The sequence below is a fragment of the Diabrotica undecimpunctata genome, chromosome 5 (genome assembly GCF_040954645.1).
Source record: "Diabrotica undecimpunctata isolate CICGRU chromosome 5, icDiaUnde3, whole genome shotgun sequence".
In the NCBI taxonomy this organism is placed as follows: Eukaryota; Metazoa; Arthropoda; class Insecta; order Coleoptera; family Chrysomelidae; genus Diabrotica; species Diabrotica undecimpunctata.
The window spans coordinates 41,056,768-41,082,581 of NC_092807.1; the positions used below are offsets into that span (position 1 = coordinate 41,056,768).

At 32.2% G+C, this 25,814-nt stretch overlaps 1 protein-coding gene across 1 annotated transcript in view; it reads right to left on the reverse strand.

Annotated features, from left to right (window-relative positions):
• The window catches only part of LOC140441274 (protein couch potato-like), a 335,845-nt gene that overhangs the window by 190,296 nt on the left and 119,735 nt on the right, over nucleotides 1-25,814 (reverse strand). The window contains exon 3 of the mRNA XM_072531890.1: nucleotides 10,134-10,187. Within this exon, the coding sequence (XP_072387991.1) occupies nucleotides 10,134-10,187 (54 nt within the window). The remainder of the gene's footprint in view (nucleotides 1-10,133; nucleotides 10,188-25,814) is intronic.

Genomic DNA, 25,814 nt, shown 5'->3' on the forward strand with positions numbered 1-25,814 from the left:
ATTGAGAACGAACACGGCAAACGAGTTGTAAAACACCTTTTAATTCTCAGTCATCGATAATTCTTTTTTTAATTCAAGCACTAAGTTATTTTATTTGGGATACTTGAAAATTAGAATTTATCAAACTAAAGCAGCAAGTTTTTCAGAACTTAGGTAAATAATTATTATCGACGAATGCATATTAATTTCTAGAGAAGCATGAACGAATGTAATAGACGCATTCTACCATCGTTTCCGATACTGTCAAGTTAACAACGAAGGATATTTTAGACAGTTGATTAGATCGATATTAATTTAGCACTGCAGTAAACTTTTAATGATTATGTTCAAATTAAAGATCATCATCATCATCAACCTATATGCGTCCACTGCTGAACATAGATCTCCATCAGCTCTTTCCATCTGTTTCTGTCTTCTGCGCCTTGCATCCACTTATTGCTAACACGCTTCAGGTCGTTAGTCCATCTAGTTGGTGGGTCCTCTGCTCCGTATTGCTTCTTGCCCTGGTCTCCACTCTAAAATACGTTTTGTCTATCGGTTGTCTGATAATCTGGCGACGTTTCCTGCCCAATTCTATTTTAACGAGGCGATTTTTTCGATAGCGTCTGTTGTTTTTGTTCCACGATGTATTTCTTCGTTTGTGATTGGGTCTCTCAGAAAGACACCCAATATCTGGCGCTCTATAGCCATCTGAGTCACGTGAATCTTATTAACTACCTTTTTCGTTAGTGTTAATGTTTTCGCTCCATAAGTGAGTATAGGTGACACACATTGGTCAAAGATTTTTCTTTTGGGGCATATGGGTAGATCCGATTTAAATACATAGTTTAATTTACCAAATGCTGCCCAGGCTAATCCTATGCGACGTGGGAGCTCACACTCTGCTCAACCGAATTACATGTCCTAGGTACTTATACGAGGTAGTCTGCAGAATATCTCTTCCATCAACACCAATATTTCGATTTCGATTTCGACACCAGATTAGCTCCATACGTCGACTATAAGGATGATGTCATCTGGAAATCTCTCTGATTTTGGGCAGCGGCTGATCTTGCCCTTCGCCTGTGCTCTCATACATTTCGCGATATAAGTATTTCGCGTAATATTTCCATCTTTGTTTTTTATTTCGTACATATTTTTGTTGCCTATGTTGTTTGTATTTCGCCTAGAGCTTTTGTTTTCTTAAATTATTTTAGTTATTTCTCTTGTATTGTTTTCTCGTACGTCTTTTCGAATTGACTGGTGGATATCTTTATTTAATATCTTCGTTGTTGTGTAGTTGGAGCCGTATTTTTCAGTCAGCTGTCTTCTCCTTTACCTACTAGCTCTTTGGTATTTTGGCTTAGTTTTTCTTTATTGGTCAGAACGGTCGGGCAGCACTCCCTTTTCGTTTCTTTTAGAGCCTTCATTATGCCATCGTTTGCTTGATCTACATCTTCTTGTAGATCCTTAGTTGTAGATCCTTAATTGTAGATACTTAGAATTAAAAACATTTGTTGAGGCGATTATGCGTTTCTAGGTTTTTGTTTTATCTTTTAAAGATGTTTCAGACTACATAAAATCAAAAATATTGTATACTGGTGAACTCGCATTGGATTACTGGTAATTAAAAACCAAAATTACTACTGATACTAGAAAACGTTAAATCGGGCAACGTTAAAAACATCAAATTTCAAATCTTCATATTTGATTGGTGTATCCCTGTTTTTGTATAATTCGGACCTTCCATTTAAGAGATAATTAGGCTTTTGGAGACTTTTGGACCACTCTGTATAATGTTTCATAGTGTTACATATTGATTTAGCTGTGTCTTTTATTATCAATTGTAATAATACATAGTATACTGAAATTTTTTTTAAAACGTATCTAAATTATATTAAATAGGCCTCCCTTCGCCCTCTTCGCTTTGCTTTACTCTCTTTTAAAAAATAAATGAATTGTTATATAAATTAATAGATATTATTATTTTTTTTTCCATAGGTAATGTTAAAGTGTTGCTATAACAACTGTTTTGAGCAGATAAAATATCACTTTAAACGCAGGGGTAGATAAAGTGACACTTTAACAGCAAGAGTAGATAAAATGTTTTAACTTTTTTTTAGTCAATAAAATTTACAAATTCAAACACATTAAGGATTAAAAACAACTGAAATTTTACAATTAACATTATTAGAAATATCTATTTTTGGAGCATCACAACTTGTACTCGTTTGCTTAAACACTTGATTTGAGGTACTGGATTGATTTTCTGGTGCGCCAAGTATACACTTGGATACAGCAATCTTATTGCTTATTGACTCTTCAATGTAAGATTCTGCAACAGATAACGATTTCCATCCACCTAAACGTTTAACTTTTACTAGATCAGCTCCAGAATTTGCGTACATAGTAGCTGAAGAACGACGGAAACAATGCCCCATGTACATTTCTGAATTTGCAAGTTTCAAAAAATCTGCAATCTTCTTGGGGATATTATATAGAGTGTTAATCCCCACCGGTTGAGTAGTGCACTTTTGCTGTCGATAATTTACAAAAAACTTACTGTGAGGTACGTTTTTGGGGCGCAAGGCAATATACTTTCTCACAATTTTCAAGAAACTCAGTCCACTTTTCTTGTCAGTAATACAAAACGACCTTTCTTGCTTCGTTTTAGTATCAGTTAATGAAACGATTATCACCGATTTTCTGTCGTCCACGTTAAACACTTCTAACTTGTACAATTCATCGGACCTAGTCGCTCCATGCACACCAAAAATAGCAATAACCTTCATCAACAAATAGACGTCATCCGGAGTTTCTGTCAGAAATTTAATAATGTCACCTGACTCCAGGATTTTGGACTTTTTAGCTTTGTATCCTCCACTCAGGTTTTTTAGTAAGGTGGTTAACCTGCTGAACTTGGAAAGGTCACAATTTTCATTCACCAACAACGTACGTTTCAGCATCGAATAATACGACCATAATGACGATGGCATCGCTTTCTTCGACTTTTCTGAAAAATACGCCAGAAGTATTTTTTCACTCACGCCATTGATATTCTTAATGCTTTTCCACTTTTTAAAAGACTGGTATTCTTTCTCATACATCGTCCTAGATTTTTGTGGCAACAATAAACTTTCTGCTTCCAACGCTGCATTTTCTACATCTGATGGCAGGTTTTCCTTTTCTTGTGTCAATTCTTTTTCGTCCATTTCGTATTTATTCACTTTGTACACAAAACGCAACAATATTATACGCAAAAACCAAAACGTAACATTTGTTTGACATTTGTTGACAGAGTAATTCATAACCCTAGCAACGAAGCAACACAATTGCGATTTTTGTGCTAAAAATTACAATTTTTTTTGAAATTCTATTGTTCACCTGAACTTGAAGTCTTGCTATAGAAAAAAATGTTGTATTACACACGACGACAAAATCGCATTATCTTCTCGACGCTAAAAAACGCTCTCGAAGATAAAGTACAATTTTATCGTCTTGTACAATAAATAACTATAAAATCCTTTAACTTGTTATTGGTAAAATCTTTTTTATGAAATATTTAAACTCTAATGTATGCCATTTTATATTATTCTTTCGATAGTCAATGCTCTCCAATTCAGAAGTTTTATTTTTTTATAACTACTTTCTACATTTAAAAAACAATGGGCTCTTTTAAAGCCTTTTCCGTGGATTCGATCAATATCTGTAATATGATCCACCGAACACAACGAAGCGCGGACACCTTGTATACAAAGCCATATTTTCACCCTCATAAATAACCGAGTTGCAAATGATATAGACGCAGGGGTGGAGATTTTCACGAATGATTCATTTATTTCGAATGGGTGGGTAGAGTACCGTATCATTTTACGGGTTATTTGAATCATTCGAATTTGAATAAAGTAGCTATGGCTGTTTGAGTTTTTGAGTTATGACGTTAGGAAAATTCATAACTTCTACGAAAATATATTTTTTATTTTATGTAAGGAAGGACGGCTTTTTAAATTAAAGCTGAAATAATATGCTGCATTTAAGAGAATATAAATCGAAATTACCAAAAAAAGATTATCCATATTTTCATCCGATATTAAACGTTGCATATGACAGGAACTGATACAGAACTGCTAAATATAAAATACCGAGAGTGAAGTCAAGGAAGAATTAAATGTTTTTGATTAATCATTATTCAATGTGTGACAATGATTGCCAATCTTCCGTCATGGCAAAGAAACCTAAAGAAAAAAAGCGACACAGTAGATGGTACTGTAAACTAGCGCGAAGCTTAATACTAGGTTTTTGTATTTTAAACTTTAAATAATATTTTTAAAATTGAATAAAGTAATTTTGTTATTTATTTATTATTTTAATTACACCTGTAATTTTAATAAAGACGTGGAGAATCTATAAATGATTCAAATTTTTCCAAAATTTTCCTTAATCCAGGCAAAAACATTAAGGACTCCCGTGTCGACTTTCATGATATCACCACGTCAGAATTATTTGAAACCTGGTTCTCAACGAAGTTATTGCCAAATATAGCACCAAACAGTGTAATTGTGATGGACAATGCCAGCTACCACAGTCGTAGGCCGAATAAAGTTCCATGTTCTAATGACACCAAACCTAGAATCCAGGAATATGTGGAAAATGATTTATATTATGAAAATAGTTATTCTAAAAAACAATTACTTAACATTTTAAAATCATTTTCCATCAGAAAACAATATTATTGCGACAGTTTGGTGGAAGAAATGGGTCATATAGTATTAAGATTTCCTCCTTACTATTGCATGTTCAATCCTATTGAACACATATGGCATGATTAATGGATTCGACCGTTACTTGATGGAAATTCATTTTATGTAACAATTTTTTTTTATTAACTCCATTGAGTGGAACAATCTGCCCATTGAGTATTAAGCATTTGGTATGGCAAAAAATGCAGACATGTAGAGAGTTACTTCAGTGAGTAACCTCAGTGAGTAATTTTATTAGTTTGAATACACTTATTATGTTCAGTTGGACAAGTCGGACGGCAATTGCCGTTTTAGTTTACGCACTTCAAAGACGTTCCGCACATTTATTTATCGAGCAAACGCATAAGGATGCACTAGCACTCGTTCACAGTATTTAGCACTAAAACGTTGTATGGTTTCTTTCACGGATTCTAGGAGGATGTTGTGTTGAATCACCTCGTTGGATACATAGAATGGCGCATTGACTATGGCACGCAGCACCTTGTTTTGGAATCTCTGTAAGATGTTTGTATTGAAGACGTTAGCAGTACCCCATAGCTGAATCCCACAAGTCCATACGGGCTTGAGGATGGACTTGTAGAGTAAAATTTTGTTATTCAAAGATGGTTTTGAATTGCGTCCAATGATCCAATACATATTTCTCAATTTAAGCCCAAGCTGTTTTCGTTTGTTAAAAATAGGTTTTTTCCAATTTAGACGGCGATCCAAGTGCATGCCAAGATATTTAGCGTCCTCGGATTGAGGAATTAGACAATTATCAATATAAACAGGGGGGCATGTTTCTCTACGTAGCGTAAATGTAACATGTATTGACTTAGTACCATTAGATTTGATGCGCCATATTTTCATCCTGATCATTTTATTATGATCTATTTTTGGCATGCGTTTACACTTTATAGTCTTTAATGAAATAGGTTGAGGAGGGGAGAACTGTTTGTCTCAAGTTGGTCATTCAGAATTATCTCTGTGTTTTTTAATTTGTTAATTTCCATAGATTCTAATAAGGATAGCTTAAGGCCTTTATTTTGAACGTAAAGAATTTGAAATTCGTCATTAAAAGAATGATTATGATCTAGAAAGTGAAGTGCGTATGTAGAATCTGTTTTTCTAATATTGAAAGCCCTTTTATGTTCTGCTATTCGTTTATTAAAATTTCTACCAGTTTGACCGATGTAAGTTTTTGGGCAGTCGCCACATTTAAGTTTATATACACCACTGTGTAAGTGCTTTTTATTTTGGCTCTTGTTGTTTTTAATATATTTGCATAAGTTGTTATTTGTTCTGAAAGCTGGTTTTATTCCTTTCTTTTTTATGTGTTTGGCTATTTTTGTTGATATGCAGAAGGTACTGGGGTACTGGGTTTTTTTTCTGGTGGTGTAAATACTAATTTCAGGGCTTTCTTGTGTAGTTTTTGATTTAACATTTTATTAATTGTTTATTCGTTGTATCCATTGTTTACTGCTATTTGCTTAATGATATTTAATTCTGTCTCAAAGTTGCATTTTGACATTGTAATTTCTGTTAATCTATGTAACATACTATGATAGGCTGCCAGTTTATGCTGTGTTGGATGGGATGAGTAATTGTGTACGGTCGTGTCAGGATGGGTAGGTTTATGAAATATGGAGAAGTCATGTTTGTTTTTAAGTCTGATAATTTTTAAATCTAAAAAATGTATCAATTGATTTTGTTCTGTTTCTATGGTAAATTCAATATGACTATGAAGTGAATTAATATACGATAAAAATTGGTCGAGTTGCCTGTTAGTTCCTGTGAAACATACCAGTACGTCGTCTACGTATCTCCACCAATATAAAAACTGTTTGAATTGGGATGTCTTGAAATCTTTGTCTCTAGATGATCCATAAAAATATCTGATAGCAATGGGCTTAGAAGATTGTCCATTATAAGTCCTGCACTTTTATTTGTATATATTTGATTATTAAATTCAAAGTAGTCCTGCTTTATGCAAATTTCAAGAAGATGTAAAATTTCTAAAAGGTTTTTTACTAGAATAAAAGTTACTATACGAGGAATACTAGGAAAAAGATTTTTACGTCAAATAAAATTAATCTGGATTTGTTAGGTAATTGAAACTGTTGTATTTTATTAACTAGTTCTGTTGTATTTTTATGGTAAATTTAGGAGAAAATTTAGTGTGTTCTAACTTAGCCCATCGCTATCAAATAAATACAGAAAAGACAAATAAAAATAGACAAATACTTTGATATTTTGGCGATTGTTGTGTACAATACTGCATATTTGATTTAGTATGAGTGATACTGAGATTACAACCAAGGACACATGGTTTCAGGAAAGGCCATTGGAAAACCTTGCACGTAAGTTTCAAATGTTTTTATTATTTTTGTAGGTTATTGAACAATTTTATTCTATTAAAGGTGCAAGTCAAAATGTTTTGAGAAGATAAGCGAAGGAGACAAAATTGAGATAATAAAAAAATTATATTCTTTTTCAACAAAAAATAAACAAGATATTTATTTGCAAGGTTTAATGGATTCGAAAGTTATTAAGAAAAGACGGCCTTGTAAAGAAGAAGCATCACAAAGAACTTCATCCTTTGACTATTTTGTGTTGGTTAACACAAAGCGACGCAATGTTTGTAAACATGCATTTTTAAGTTTACACGACATAAGTTGTAAAGCAGTACAATGCTTACAAGTTCTTTTGCATCTCGGAAAATCTCGTAAAGATTTGAGAGGTCTAGAGAATAATAGAAAAACTGTTCCTGGTAATATTATGCACATTGTACGTGACCACATTTCTTCATTTCCTCTCAAACAAAATCATTATTTATCCAAAGAATATCAGTACGTAGACGCAAAGCTTAATATAAAAATTATGCATTCGTTATTCAAAGAGAAAAATGCTGAAGTTAATGTAAAATATTCAACATATTAACTATTTTAAAAAGAGCATTTTGACCATAAATTTGGGCGACCGCAAGTCGATTCATGCTGCCAATGTGAAGAACTTAGTATTAAATGCACAAGTTCTTCTTTGAACGAAACAGCTAAAGAGCTGACTTAGCTGAACTTACGGTGCATAAAAGACGCTCTAAAAAAATTTATCATAGCCTTCAAAACACGGAAAAAATATGCAAAGAAAATGACAGCGTTATTGGACTTTGCTTCGATCATATGCAAAACATTTCATTATCGTCGATTCCAGTTTAAGATATTTTTTATTTACGTCAGCTATCAGTATTTCCATTCAGAGTTCATAACTTAAAAGACAACAATGCCCAGTTTTCTCTTTACAATGAAGGCGTAGTTAAAAAAGGTCCAAATGAAACTTGTTCTTTTATTTTCAACTATTTGAGGCAAAACATACCTACCACAGTAAAAGAACTTCACCTCTACAGTGACGGCTGTGGTGGCCAAAATAAAAATAATGTTATGACCCGATTTTGCCTTGCGCTTACTGACAAAGGAATGTTTGAAAAAATTATCCACAAATTTCCAATTCGTGCCCATTCTTTCTTGCCATGCAATGGGGACTTTGGCTTGGTAAAACGCAAACTTAATCGCATGGATAGGCTGTATACACCAATGGAAGTTTGTGAAGCAATCTGTAGTTCTGCAGAGGCCAAAATTTACTGTACAAATGGTAAGAACTAATGACGTTTTGGATTTTAAAAATCGGTGGTCCAAATATTACAAAAAGACGTGCTTTTCTGTTGAAACTTCCACTAAATCTATTCAACTTTCACAAAAGAAGTCATTCGCAGTTTCCAGATTTATGGAGTTCCGCCACACTCATACAAAAAAAGATTGTTGAAGCATTGAAGTTTATCGATGGAGCACTAACCAGTTCCTTTGTTCTAAAAAGTCAGAACACCGAAAATGTTCAACATCCAAAGGAAAGAGCTTATCCTATGGAAAAAAATTGAATTGATATTAAAAAAAGTAATGATATTCAAAAGATAACTAGGTATCTTCCTGAAAATTATCAAGAATTTTATGAGGAAATAATTGGTTGGCCAACCACTGAAGTGGAAAGTACTGACGTATCTTGTAAAAAACTGCTTAATGTTTGTTTTTTTAGGTTAAAATATTTCATTTGTTAATGACTGGTAATAAAGTTTGTCAACATACGTTTCTTTTTTGTTAATTTGAACAGATACGGCAAAAAATAATAGTTTAGACATTTTTTTGTTAACTATTTCTAGAAAAGATATGTCAGACGAATACAATAACAAATAAAATATCTATTAATTAACTAAAATCAATATACATACAATATTATTATCACTTATAATCAGTTATAATAAAATAATTCATTTTCCAGAAAAAATCACAAATTTTTTATTTGTTTCAAATATAAACACGTTTTTTTAAATCTTCACAAAACTTCATTCTTGTGACTTATATCCTTTCATAAATTTAATAAGCGATTCAACTACAATCTGCCTGGGCATAGACTTTTTATCACAGAGAGAAGTTTCCGATGAACACGTGTGTAAAATTTTATGATAAATTGCCAGATCTGATTAAAATAGAAAATAATTTTATCAAATTTAAGAGATCAAGAACTAGATCTTGATATTAAACTATATTCGGTCAATAATTATTTTGTAAGATAATTAAATGCTCGAGGAAACAAAAATGATTTTTGTTATTTTATTAAAAACATGTAATGTTTGCTTTAATCTTTAATGTTATTTTAAAGAAATGGTTTATTTTATATTTTAAGTAATTTAAATTTTGTCTTCTTTATGTACAACTTAATTTTTTTTGTAATTCAAGATATCCATTACAAATAGGTATTGAAATTGTATACTTTGATTGGAGTCATTTAACTTATTTATTTGTTTGTAAACAGATTTTCGTGAATAAAGATATTTCTATTATATTCTATTCTAATATAATGGCATGAAACATATCTCAACCCTCATAGCTAATGATGGCTCGATTATTTAAAATGATTATATATGTCTTAACTGAATTTTTTGAACATATTTTTAGTTGTTTGTATATTGTATATTATCAGTTGTTTTTAGAAATGATAAATTCACGTTTGCCTTTTGCGACAAAACAGGAGAGCATACATTAAAAATTCAGAACAAGTCCAAAGCCTACTTGCAAGAGAGTCAGTACATTAAAAGTTAGCATTTTCTCAAAATGTTTATTAAAAAATGTTAATGGTACTTTAATTTTGCCCACAAGTTTTTATGACTATGTATGAAAAGGCTTTAAACACATTTTAGTGTTTTATTATAGTTATAACAATAAACTTATTTTCATAACAACTTTCAAAGTTTTGATCAACCTTAATTTAGAGCTAACTATATTCTAACTTCAATTTAATGGTCGTTTCCCACACAGTCTATTAAGTTGAAATTTTTAATTTGATTTAATGGTAGAGTGAACTTACCGACGCCGTTTTACCATTTTTACTCGTGACCTTCAGCAACGATCCTTCGTAACCCTGAAAATAATGTTGGATTAAATTTTTAAGTCATAAAAGTAAACTGTGCTTAACAATAAAAAACATATACAATATAATATTCACGCGTTGTTTATCTTACGCTATACGATTTATTTGTAATATAAAGAAATATAGATGTTTTAAACGTAATACTTCTTATCATAGCCACAGCATAAGGAAGCAATTGTTATTTGTTTTGTGTCACAGTTGTCTAAGAAAATGATTTAAAATCGGTCCTTAATTTTCTTATGTAATGAATGCCATCTTGCCTTTAAAAGTATACCTATGTTGTTGTCAACTGAGATTGAATTTTTAAGAGAGGCGGTTAAAAGTTTGGAAATAACTAATAAGCTTTCTGAAGACAATACATACACTATTTTCACTTAAGTGTATGAAAACATTGGAACAGCTTCAAATTTAATATATCTATATAAAATGATATGACGACAAATCACATTGTTTGTTCGGTAGGGAACCTACGCCACCTAGGAAAAAAATCTGAACTACCTACATCAGACATTTCAATCATATTTAGTTCTTGAAACGATTCGTTTGGTTAATAATACTAATAATATTAATTACATAATAATATCAATAAAAATACGACTATTTTTTTCGCAAAATTGCCAAAAATATTGGTTGCTGTAATTTTAAGATAAGATTTAATAAACAATATAATTTAAAGCCTTATGTTAGTTTAGATTTAAACACCTAGCGTTACCTAGGAAAGAAATCTGAACTACCAACTGACATGAATAAACTTATCTGAAAGACAAAATTTAAAATATTTATTGGCCAAATAAAGTACCCAATAAGTTATCTCGAAGATAAATTGTGTTTATTGTAATTTGTATAAATTGAATATATTGTAGATAGCTGTTAATAAAAGATTATAAAAGTAAGTATTCTACCTCTTTTTCTTTACTTAGTTTAGGCATTCAATGTTTTTACAATCTTGATAATTAAGAAAAACGGATTAATTAACGTTTTCCAAGAGATATTGGTCTTCTTCATCTTCATGTGCCATCTCCTCTAAGAAGGTTGGCAACCATCATGGCAATTCGCACTTTCGATACCACTGCTCTAAAGCGGTCAGCAGAAGTGCAGTTGAACCAAGCTCTCAAATTGTTTAACCGGGAGATGCGTCTTCTTCCGCGACTCCCTCTACCCTGTACTCTTTCTTGCATTATTATTTGCAGCAAGTTATAATGCTCGCCTCTCATGACATGTCCCAGATATTGGTACTATTTATTAAATAATAGGAGTATAGGATTTCAAAATAAACAATATATAAGTATAAATACCTCTGTATTCTTAATAATAATAATAAATAGGAGTAAGACAAAGATCATGACAGTAGACAGAGCTCGGAATAATCTTCAACACATTAAACAAATTGGGGGCTTTGAAGTAGTAAATAGTTTCATATACCTGGGGTCCCTAATAACAGAAATGAAGAAGGGTGTGACAGAGAGATACGTAGAAGGCTGACTATTGCTAGAACAGCTATGATGAAACTGGTAGCAATTTGGAAAAATTCTAGCATAACAATACACACAAAACTAAGGCTGGTAAGGACGCTCATTTTTCCCATAGCGACATATGCATCCGAAACGTGGACCTTAAAGAAAGCGGATAAAAATAAACTGGACGCTTTTGAAATGTGGGTATCCCGCCGCATGTTGAGAATATCCTGGATTGATCATCGCACTAACGTATCGATATTAGAACAACTTAAAGTAAAGGATAGATTGCTTAAACAAATACAACAGAGATATTTGCAGTATTTTGGGCACATTGCTAGAAGAACAGGTACGATGGAAAAACTGATAGTCGAGGGTAGAGTTGAAGGAAAGAGATCTAGGGGAAGATCTCCAAGCCGCTGGGTAGATCAAACAAAATACTGATTAACCAAGGGTTACATGAAGCCGAACAGCTAGCCCAGGACAGAGAAGGATGGAGAGAAATCGTAAAAAAAATGTAAAGGTCTGATGGTGTCACCACATCCCAAAAGGGATTAGGACTGAGGAGGAGGAGGATTCTTAATAAGAAGTTTAAATGGAGATAGTAAGAATGGGTTGTTACTTGGAGATTCTTCTTATAGAGTGAAGCCATTTTTAAAGAGTACATTAAAAAATTCTCAAAGAAAATTTCTATAATGAATTCCATATAATAAAATCAGATATGTAACAGAAGTTTTTATGTAAAGAAGACAATGTTTAAGTACTATTTTATCCAATGGAAGTGTCTGTAAAGTTGAAAAGATTTAAACGTTCTAATTTACAGTCATCTTCTATAATGAATTGCTAAATGAAGACATTATTGAACTTTCTGAAGTTGGATATGTTTGAGCTAACCTTATATAATATTTTACTGTTATGGAGAAACCTCAGAAGAGTCATTAAATATGTATTATTTTTTTATTCCTTAAGCATTTAATTTTTCTTTACATAATTTAAGTTATTTCTTCCACCACAACTTGTATAGTCAAAAGATATATTAAAGTGTGATTTCTTTGACAATCATTTCAATATTAGTGTGTTTCGAAATACATTTTACATTTATCTTACAGATAAGTAAATTAAAATTTTAATTTTTAATTCTTTTGAAAATTTTGTTGATCTTAAAAAATTGGCTGCGAATTTGGTGATCGTTAAAAAATATAATACAAAACTAGAGCTTTCCCAATAAATGGATTGCTAAACTAGAATTACGCTGGTTTTTATACGTAGATCAATTTCATAAGACGACTTTTCGCAAAACTTTAACGATTCTCCAAAAGTGCTTATTTGTTATGAAAGTTGTACAACACATTAAAATATCTTTTTGATGTCCTAGCCTAAGATAGAAGGAAGACAGAAAAAACTGAGTAAAGTGAGTGTAGAAATTGATTGGATCCCGCGTCGCATGGTAACGGACAAAATCACTAGTTGTAAGTATAAACATATTAAATGACTGTGTTTTCTGAAGTAACTAACTCGTAGAATTCCTTGATAATATTGGTTAACCAACGAAATTTTATGGAAAATAAAAATACACATTGCCTATATCCTTTTAGCCATTTTCCCAAAAAAGTCTGATTTCATCTTCTAACTTAATCAACCTGATGTTGACATGTATATAAACACACGTTTATATACATTCAAAAAAAATTATCATTGCATTAAAACAAAATATCAAAAAAATTGAGACGCCACTACGCGCTACGAGGTGAGACACTCTCTCACCTAAATTATTTATAACGGTCCTCGAATACGCCTTTATAGTGCTAAAGTGGGAAATAGAGGAACAAAAATAGATGAAGAAATGCTCAATCATCTGCGTTTTGCAGACGACATAGTACTTATTACCGAAGATCTGGGTGAAGCACAACAAATGTACAAGAATTAGAAAACGTATCTTCAACAATAGGTCTAAAAATGAACATCAGTAAGACCAAATTTATGACAAATTTAGTTCCCAGCAAACACCTAATCATCCAAAATCAAGTGGTAGAATTGACAGAAAAGTGCATAGATCTTGGTCATGAAATCAGAATAGGCAAGGACAACCAGACCTGCGAATTTCAACGACGAATAATATTTGCTTGGGCGGCGTATGGTTCACTAAGAGACATCTTTAAGAGCAACATCCCGATAGCTATGAAACGGAAGACATTTGACCAATGCGTTCTTCCTATTATGACATATGGAGCAGAAACTCTCACGCTCACAAAAACAACAGGACTAAAAATGCGAGTGGCACAAAGGCGCATGGAAAGATTTATTCTCGGCGTGACAAAAAAAGACAAAATAAGGAATTAAGACTTAAGGAAAAGAACAGGTATCAGTGATGTCGTCGAACGTATAGCCAAGCTGAAATGGAATTGGGCAGGTCACATAGCGAGACTGAAAGACACAAGATTGACCAGAAAACTAATTGACTGGCGCAAACGAGAAGACAAACGCAGCAGAGGACGACCACCAACACGCTGAGACCTATCTCCAGCAGTGGACAAAAGAGGTTGCATGATGATGATAATGACTACGCGCTACAAAACAATTCTCTTCACACATAAAAACATTTTAACTGTGGATGAAACTTTTAATAAGTAAAACGATAGAGTTTATGCACGGTCATCCAAGGACGTCCGCGAATTGGTGCCAAGGATTGAACGAGGTCATTATCCTGTCCCAGTGATTATTTGGTGTGGAGTGTCCTATGAGGGCGTGACTTCTTTACAGTTCTGTGAAAAATACCTTAAAACAGCAGCGAGAAAATAGCAACGAGACATTTTAACAAATTTAATGGAGCTCCTAAACCATACTATGTTTCTACATCTGCGCATGAGGCCAAAACTACTCAACAGTGGCTTAAACATCAGGTATAAAAATTTATTTGTAGTGACCATTGGCGACCAGCCAGCTCAGTCCCAGGCCTACTCGACTACAAATTGTGGTTAGTTTTAGAGGGCCTGGTCTGTACTAGACGTCACCATGTGTGAAGCCTTTGAAGCAGGTGCTGGTAGAAGCTGCGAACAATTGTCCTATGGATGTCATCAGTACAGCGATCAAAAAATGGCCTAACAGACATAGGCGCTGTGTTCAGGCAAATGTTGGCCATTTTGAATATTTGTTTAGTTTGTAGTTCATTATACAGTAACAAAGTGTGTAAACTGTTCTTAAATCAAATCAGTATTAGTTCATACTTTTTTTTGTAAGATAATTGTAAGAATTTTTACTTAAAATTCTTACAAGAGATACAATTTTTTAATACTCCTAAGTATCATACTTAGAAACATGACAATCTAGTTACTGCTTTATATTTAAATATTTTTTTTTAGGAATAAGTTGTCGATTGAACCTACTTTGACCTTCAGTCAATTTTTAATATATTATTCATTATGATGCTATGGAAAGCAATATTTAAAAAACTTAATTTTGGAGAGTCTTCTATACAATATGTCTTCTTTCATTATAAATTTCAAGTCATAAATTTTTCGATAATTAAAAAATCTTAATTTTATAATAACATAAGTCAATAATTGTCATCTTTAAAGAATCATTTATAAAGGCTGGCATTCTATTTTGCTTATTCTCTCTGCTGATTCAACTCCAATAAAAGGTCGGGTTCTGACCATAATCAAACTTTTAAAGTGTTTTTTGTGGAGTTCAGTGTACAGTTCTTTTTGTGTGTTTTTTTTTATCGATAAAGAAGAAAAATAAAATAGAACCAGCCTTTTCTGTAATTTTATTACCAAATGATCTCTCCTAGTAGTGATACTTAAATATTTGACGTAAGTGAATCATTGTAAAATTAAAATTAGTTATTTACTATTATCTAAAACATAATGTATAGCAGTAATACCCAGTCAAGAAAGAAAAAAAGCTGAAAAAATCTTACACAGGTATTTAAAGGTTCTAACAGATATGTGAGGGGTAGCTGATGACAATTTCATAAAGACGTACAGCTATTTTTGCTTTATTTTTTTATTAAACCATCATAAAACGTAAAAAAAAATATTTTTTTTTTGCCTATAAAACGTTTTTTCTCGATTTTAGAGAAAAATGCTTCCAATAAATGTTGTAGATCATAAAAGGTTCTTTAATTTTGAGAGTTTCCAAATTAAAATACATAACCAATTGATTGAGACAATTGCAAAAAAACCCTCATTTTTGCATTAATTTATAAATGTTAAACAATTTACTTTTAGGCCAAATTTGAAACTGCCACGGCGCACAATCTGTCAGGAATACGGTATTGTCTGCATATCCAATATTGTTTTTAATTTGACCATTCACTGCAATAGCACTTCTACAGGGATTCTCTAAAAATTTTTTCAGGGTATATTTTATATCCTTTTTGTATCCTTTTAGTATATATTTATACTCATTTTCTGACTGTGAAGATCCCAGATAGTTGATTTTCGAATTACATTGTTGCTTTTTGTTGGAGATATAAGTTTAAGATTATTCTTATATCCTTTTCATCAAGTCTTGATTTTGGGCTAGGCCTTGTAGTTTAGATCGAAGAAACGGTTCCAACAAGACACTATTGAGGGCAGGCTGAGTAAAGGAAAGAAAAAGGAAGACTAAAAACCGAGATCTAGATGACACCAAAGAAGACTTTCGAAAGACAGTGACCACGTGAAGATGACGTGCATTGAATAGAGAAGAAGTCAAGACTCAACTCAAGTTATTTAGCAGAACAGGACCATTATTCTTTTTTTCTGTGTTCAGATAATTATGGCTGTTTGGTATCATTATGTTGGTTTTCGCAGGTGTAAATTGGTAGTCATAAATGGAAAATATGTAATAATTATATAAAACATTCCTTAACCGAAACGCAAATAAGAAATAATTTGCAAAATAATCGGAAAATCAACAAAGGCGAATTTTAACCAAATTTTTCAGTTATCTCGAGAAGAAATGGTAGGGCCTCTGACAAAGGAAATTAAAAATAATTATCTGATATTGTGCGCATACGACGAGAGGATGAACATTTTTATTAAAAAACTCCCCCAAAGCTAAAGGATAATAGCCAGCATTACGGTAAAACACAACACGAAATAACAACATAAATCTGAGAGCCAATTATTGTACCTAAAAACTTTAAATCTAACGAGTTACTTTAAAAATGAAGGGATCTTTTATATTTCAAAAGCCATAATAAGATACATACATACAAATGGTGTATGTAACATTTATAGTCTCTCTTGGGGTAAGAAAACAGTATAACAATAGAATAAAACAATATAGTGTTTTATAGACAAAACATAGAACAACGAAACGTTTTCTTGGTGGTAATCCAATGTTAGGGGAGACCGGGGCTTGTTGTCGTCGGGTAATTCGCAGCAGTAGCTTTTTGTTTTAAATATATTATATTTGGCAACGATGTTAGATGTGTTTACGTGATTATAAAGAGCGAATGCAACTACAGTTAGGCCAGAGCAACAGGGTAAAATTCACGTGATTGAGTAAAAATAAAGAGTACGTAACTTTTAACATTTGCAGTATGGTTGTATTATCTTTTATCCTATTGGCAATTTGAAAATTATATTAATTTAAATTTTAAACTATTTACTATACTAGATCATTATTAGTTGTGTTTCTGAGAGCGGCGAAACTGGTAAAAATAGAAAATAGATCAATTAGAGGCGACGAGAAGATTTTTTATTAAAAGTAGATCAACATGACTTAATGTGGTCTGCCGAGATACCATCACCACGTATTGGTTATTCTAAACCACGGCGAGTAAGAAATTTCTTTTTGTATAAGTAAACGTCTTAATTTTCATGTGGAATAATTCATTTCAGGTGTTCACTGAAATACAAGAAACCCTGGTAGCCTCTTAACTTCTTAATGCTCCAACTGTTTACTACAGTTTAGCACCAAAAAACATCAATTATTACTTCATAATTTTCAAATCAAAATATTCCGAAAACGGTACACAGTACCGAGTTTTACCAAGAGTACCTTTTTCGTGTAAAATTGAATGATGTTTAAGTTTACTTGAAATTTTGATTAATAGTTATACTCTTAAAAAGTTATATCGAATAATACTTAGTACGATCCGTGTAACTAGCGCCCTCTATGAGAATCAGATATAAAAACAAATTCATGGGATGTATCAGCTTCCAAAACATATTCGTATAAATTTCATTACAATGTTGCCAGTAGTTTCGGCAAAATCGTAAAAAATGCGTAATTTTTTTTTTCTTCAACGCCCTGTATCTTGAAAACGGATGGCGTTACAAAAATTTTTTACTAAGCAAACTCAAATTATTTTTCAGTTTTTTACCTACCCTAGTGACGGGGTTATTTTTTTTTAAACACCCTGTATAACGGCAAATAACTTGGTGTTTATTAAATAATATCTTCTTTTTGTATTTCTTATCAAAAATACAAAAGTTTAAAATTAGTCTATTACACTAAAAAAAAAATGGTTTGCGCCAACGTGCCCCGACCCTGCGACAATTTGTCCCGAAGTTGCCGCACAATGTATCGCGGTAAAGAAAACAATTTTATTCAAAATCTTAATATTGACATAAATTTTGATGCTGTCAAATTGCGATTCAGACACGAACGTATCTATTAATCTTAATTAGATATTTTTGAATCAAACACGTGAATGCATACATTTGTAGCGACAAGCTAAATTACGAATAATTATAACTTTTCTATTCAAAAATTAAATAACAGATCTCATATTAAAATTTTCATTTTCGCAGTGGTAATACTTATACAAAAATATGTTTATTTCTTCTTTAACCTTGAAGACGTTGTATTTTCATGTATGGGAAACGAAATATTATATTGTAAGCAATGACAACACAAGAGACCAGGCCGATAATATTTGAGTTTATCGTCTGGCTTTTAAAACAAATAATGTGTGTTTAGTTTAGTAATCAATAAGTCACAATTTGCATCGGTCCGCGATACATACAAAAATACCTTTCCTTCGAGAATTAATTACATTTTACGAAAATGGATATCATTAACAGTTTTGAATACGTTTTATTCGATTTTAATATAATTTTTATTTTGTTTCAGTGGAAAATAAGTTTAGCGCACAGGCATCCACAGAACCACGAAACACATTTAAAAATATCAAAACTGCGGAGACTAGCACCAGTCTCCCCTATATACACTCCGAGTCATTAAAAAGAAGCCACCTAAAATGTTGGGCATTTTTTAAAGAACCCTACAAGAAATTGATTGTTATTAGATGTTTGTGTAATGTTTAAGAATATGTTCTTGAGCAGTATGCAACCAATGTCAAAAAAATAACTTCTGCAAAAAAAGGATGATTTTAATGGAAAATTTTAAAAATTAACATTGTAAATTTTTTCTTTTTTTTTTATAAAAATTACAATAAAGTCGTGATTTTTAATTTTCTGTACTACTATCTCTATTTTAAATCACACTCTTTATTCGACTTGGCAATGAATTGATTAAATTCTGAATGTTGTCTTAAGGAAAAGCTTCCCATTCATCTATGAGCGCCAACCGAAGCTGCTCACAATTTACCGGAGCAGGTATTCTGTTTTTTACTCTTCGTTTGAGTTGATCTGAGCTGAGCTTTGAGCCGCCCAATTTATTTTTGGCACACCGACGGTTTCCAGGTATTCCGTTACCATCCTCGATACGTGTGGCCGCGCGTTGTCTTGCATGAAAATAAAGTTTTCGCCCACAAATCCAGCAAAAGGCATTACATGTTTATCTAGGATTTCGATTATGTATCAATGAACATTCAACGCTCCTCTATCAATAAACACGAGATCAGTACGGCCTTCGATTGAAATTCTTGACACAACATTACAGAGCCTCCTCCAAAAGCAACACGTGCTCGTTGAGCACAAGAAGCATATACATAAAGAACCATCATGGATTCATCATTAAACAAAAAATGCTCGTGTTCTCTAGCAAACTCAAGTCGGCGTTGTCGATATGCAGCTGTTAACAAAAGTCCTGTTGCTGGGCAGCGAGCCTTTAGATCAAATTCCCTCAACCTTCTTCCCACCGTAGAAGTGCTTAATGTCCACCGTGAGCATTTTGCAGGCATTTTTAAGCAGCAAGTGCGTTGTAAAGAACGGTCTTCTGTGGCCGCCGTGATTCTTCTGGAGCTTGTTTCTGGTCGTCGTTTGTGAGATTCAGTTTCTACGAATCGTTGTTATGTTTTTTGGACCATACAACGACTGACTCCAAGCCACTCTGGCGACTTCTTTTTGACTAATTCCATAATCAATCAAAGTAACCATTTGAACAGATCTAGCAAATCTGTCAGCCTTTGAACAACTGTACATTAATGAAAGATTTTTTAAAAACAGGACAGCCATATTCCAAGAAAAACATCTGACATCAATTTTGCGAACTTATTACCTTTAATTTGAAACAGAATGGAGAAATATAAAAAAATGTATAAATGAAACAGCTTCTGAACATGTAGGGATAGATAGAAAGAACAAAAAAGAAGAATGGTATAATCAAGACTGTCATAACATGTTAAAAAAGAAGATAGAAATAAGACAAAAGTGGATCAGAACAAATAGACAAGAATATAAAGAAGAATACAACAAATTAAGGACAGAATGTAAGAAACAAATAAGGAAAATGAAACGAACCTGGTTAAATGATAAAATAAATGAAATAGAAAAAGAAAACACAAACAGAAATACAAAAGCATTTTATAAGAAAATTAGCGAGCAGAACAAAACCTTTAAAGGAAAGATAAAAGGCATGAAGGATAGAAATGAAAAACTATCAGAAAATGACAAAGAGTTTAAAAAAATCTGGACTGATTATTTTAAAGATATATTAACAGTACAAGAGGACCAAAACTTAAATGAAAACGTGGAAGAAGAGACCACGATGATAGACACCGGGCAAAAAAACCAACGAAAGATGAAGTTGAGAAAATTATAAACAGTAGTCGCAACGGTGAAGCACCAGGTATAGACGGTATAAACATGGAACTTATAAAATATGGTGGACATGAACTCAGAGAAAAAATATACCAATTAATAAAAGTCATATGGGACGAAGCAAAGGTGCCAGAAGAATGGTACAAAGGACAAATTATCACTGTTCATAAAAAAAGAGACCAACAAATGTGTAATAATTATAGAGGACTGACATTATTAAACACAGCGTATAAAATCATGTAAACCTTAATATAAAGAAGACTGGCCGGAGCGACTACAACTGTCATGGGATATTATCAATGCGGATTTATTAGGGAAAAGTCAACAACAGTTGCCATACATACAGTAAAGCTAATTATGGAGGAAGCTTATGGATATCAAATAGAAATTGAATTGCTTTTTATAGACTTCCAACAAGCATTTGATTCAATAAACAGAGCGAAATTACTTACAGCTATGAGAAAAATGAGAATACACAACAAATTAAGACGATTAATAAAAATGACAATGAGCAAAACTGTAGTAACTGTAAAAACACAAGAAGGAGACACAGAAGAATTTGTTATAAATAAAGGTGTACGTCAAGGAGATTCATTATCTGCAACTCTGTTTAATCTTGCCCTGAAATATATAGTCAGAAAAATCAACAAAGGTACACTTAGAACAAGAGAGGGACAAATAATAGCATATGCCGACGATATTGTGTAAATAACAAAGAACAGAAAAACAATGGAAAGTATGTTAAAAGAATTGGTAGCAGAAGGGAAAGTAATGGGCTTAGTAATAAATCAAGAAAAAACAAAAATAATGAGATTTGACAAAAAATATGAAAACAAAAAGACTAAACTGGGAGAATATATATTTGAAGAAGTAGAAAAGTTTAAGTATTTGGGAATATTAATAACAAACAATGGAGAAAGGGAAACAGAAATTAAAGAAAGGATAATTGCAGCAAATAAGACATACCATGCAAATAAAAAACGTCTAAAAAATAAATTATTTAGCAAGAAATCGAAAATGAAGATATATATAAAACAATAATTCGACCGACTATGATGTATGCTGCCGAAATCCTTAGCATAAGGGTTTCGGCAGAACAAGACCAAAACAAGAACAAAAAAAACAGGAAGACCTTAGAATACTGGAAAGGAAAATACTAAGAGCAATATTAGGACCAATAAAAATTAATGAAAACCAATGTAGACAAAGAACGAATCATGAACTACTAAATGAAATTAAAGAGGATATAGTTTGTAAAATAAAACAGCAAAGGGCAAAATGGCTGGGACATATATGGAGATCAGGACCATCTACGACAATATTTTCAATATTGGAATGGACACCAGCTGGTAAAAGAAGACGTGGAAGACCAAGATCTACATGGCTACAAGAAGTAACAAATGATCTCAACAGGGCGGGAGTAGAGCAATGGAGAGAAAAAACCAGAGATAGGAAACAGTGGAGAAAAAAACCAGGAAAAATTAAATAAAGAAAATGAGGACTGATCTACCTCGTAACATAGATCTAGAGAGCTTAAGCGGCGTAACCCCGTGTGGGGTGTTTAGCCACAATATATATTACCTTTAATTGACCTCTCGGCATCCAGTGGCGGTGCCTAAAGATGTTTGTGTATTGTAGGAGTTTATTTACAATAGAATAAATTGCATAAACTTAAAATTATCGAAAAATTCTTATAAAATTCTAGGTGTACTCTTTTCAATGATGCGCAGTGTATGTTATGGTTAAAACGTGAATATCGGATAATACTGGAATTACCGGGATAGAGCTACAATTATCCAAGCATAGTGGATAAAGCTACGTATTTGTAAATATTTCGTTGCATAATGTATTTATGAGGTTAATACTACATATTTATATTATCTTGTTCAAATAAATAACCATTTCTAATTTAGAGTAAAAACGAATACAAATTTAAAATGTACTGCTTTATCCATTTGACATGGAATATTTCTCAAATAACCCGGATAAATCAAGAAGTTAGCAATCGCCTTTGCTTTTTATCCAGATAGTTTGGATAATACATAAAGTATTCGGGTAAAACTAATTTTATCCAATTTTGGAGTTTAACCGTAACTTATAAATTAAATTTATTAAAATTACTTAAAAAAAAAACAACTTGTTACTGATTTTTCACCCTAGTGTGAAGTAAAGTTGCTTTATATAAAAATATTTAATAACGAAAAAAAAAATGGTCTGATGCTTAATAGTCGTTACCATTATTACATTATTAACATTCCTAATATAAGTAACAAGCATAAAAGAGTAATAACACTGATGTCAGAATTGTGCGCATATTATTTATATAATTATCTCCAAAATTAAAATTTCCAAAAGTTTTCAGTTTTAAATAAGTAAAAAACAATATTTACACTGTAGGGGTTTTTAAATGTGACAAGTTAGCATATATTTAGTAATTAACCACAATAAAGATAAAATTAGGTACATAAGATAAATATATTATACTCAAGAGATAATAATTCTGTTCAGTGGGTTTTCAACTTTTTTTCAACATACAAACACTTTATCTCCATTTTTAGGAACAAAATGTAATTGCAAAAGTGAAAACTGAAAGCAGAGAGCGAAAGTGAAACCTGAATATGAACTGACCGAGGACATTCAGATTCACTGTGGGGTGCGCCAAGGTAGTATTTTCACAACGTCAAAGGACTAATAGTAAACGGTGAGCCACTCAGTAATATAAGATATGCTGTCGATACCGTACTTTTGACGGGTCCACTAAGGCTCTTCGTCCACCGCCGCAACGCAGCTACTACTCGACTGCAATGCAACTATCGCCAATAAATCGCATCGTTTATCTTTTGTCCACCAACGCAAGTGATTTGCGATCAGTAACATTCAAGATGTCGAGCAGATCAGATGACTATGTTGTAGTAATGGCCTAGTAGATAAGAAAAATTAAAAAAACACGAAATTGATGGACATTTTACAGCTGCAAAGGAATTGGACAAGGACGAGAAGAAGTTTCGGTTATTTACTAAATGTCGAGACGACTCTTTATTGAACTAGTAGAAATCTTTCAGCCACACATAGCAAAAAAGAATACAAACTATAGGAAAAGTGTCAATGAATAAGAAAGATTTGGTGGTGCTACGTGGTGGCTATAATGTATAATAGATGAATATATTCTTTTGGGTACATATCCAAATTTTATGGTATATTATGGAACTACATCTTATTTGTCGCAGAGGTTAAATAATGTATTAAACTGTGATATATCTCGTTCATTGGTTACTTATATACACACGGAATAACCTATCGATGAAATTACTTATTTATATGATTACGTTACAGCTTACGAGTAACTATAATTACATCTCGAACAAATGGACTATTATGATTTACTAACGAACTAATATTATGCTAAAGTAAATTGCCTGTCTGTTTACTATATTTATAACAATATCAGTTATTAGGCCAACGATGATGTTTTTGTAAAAATGCGTCTTAAAAATTAGATGTGTAGCAAAAGTATTATGAAACAAGACACATGTGTTATTCAATACCTGGGTTCTAGTTTCTATTTGTCCTAATAAAAATGGGTAAATAATTTACGTAATGAATAATAAGTATTCTTTTCGGATTTTTCATGAATTAAATAATTGTATCACTATCTCACTACATTGCCAAGGAATATGACTACCACGGACAATCCAATGTCCAGAAAAGTTGTATTTAAGTATGTTCTAACTGCCTTATCTCTACTGAGAAACAATAGAGAAGAGTATTTTATAATAGAGAAAAAGTAACACAACGCCATTATAGAAACTTAAGAAGCGATAGAAAAGGGAAATTGTAAACATAATGACAGCCAACGTCTGAATATGAACACGGCACTTTAAGAAGAAGATGAAGAATCCTTTCTCCAATAACACATTTACCACCCATAACAGAGCATTTTGTGATGTTACATTATCATCTAATAAGAATAAACTATGAATTATGTTTATCTACAGGTATTCAGTGCTTTACCGCACAAATATCAAACTAAGGCATAAGAAGCGCCCTATATTTGCTCATTAAAGTATGTATAAAATTATAATTTATCCTACTCAAAAGCATCCAACCGTAAATTTTTGTCTAAAATATTTACAAACGTAAAAGTTCTAGCAAAATATAAAATTTTAAATTTCCACTTCAACACCCTGTACCTTTCTCAATATCAACATTTTATTTAAGCAAGTTGGCTTAAATAGCAATATTTTAAAGTGCAGAATCTATGGTTTCTGTTTGTATAATTACTTAAGGACCACCTTGTATATATACTTCCATACATGCCTTTTCGACTACATCTTTGCGGGCATATTCCATTAGAATGTAATTGCACAGGCAGGCATGTTTTTCAACTGCCTCTACTAATTTAATACAGAAGCCTTTCTCTGTCATTACATTAATATATATTTTAAAATAATCAAAATAACCACAAAATAATCAGTTCAAAATTTACAAAATATCCATGCACCGTTGTATTGCGACTGACATGCCAGTTGCATCGCGATCATTTGCGAGTCAATCCGTTTAGCGACGCGTTGCAGTTGAGCGGACTTTATACGAAAGCACGTGTCCTTATCCTAGTTGACTGTGTGTGTAGCAACTTTTTTTGCGTTTGAGTTGCAATTGCGTTGCGACGATGGATAAATTGTTTAAAAAAACATGCTCAACAACTCAACATGCATTGCAACGATTATGGATTTAAAATAAATCTAAGGAATACGATGTTCATGGTAATTACGAAAGCGCAAAACATCAAAATAAACTAGATAATATAGAAAATGTATTATATAATGAATGTTACATTAATTTTTTATCTATTTTATGATGGATTTTGAAATATAAAAGAGCCCTTCAATTTTAAAAGTGACTCGTTACTTATTTTTAGTTACAATAATTGGGTCTCAAATTCATGTTGTTAGTTCGTGTTATGTTTTATCGTAATGCTGGCTATTATCCTACAGCTTTGGGGGAGTTTTTTAATAAAAATGTTCATCCTCTCGTCGTGTACGCACAATATGAGATAATTATTTTTAATTTCTTTGTCGGAGGCCCTACCATTTTTTCTCGAGATATATGTAAAATTTGGTTAAAATTCGTTGTTTTAAATTTTCCGAATAATTTCGGAAACTATTTTTTACAAAACGGTAGCGGTATGGTAACAACAATTAAGCACCAGACCATGTTTTCTTTTT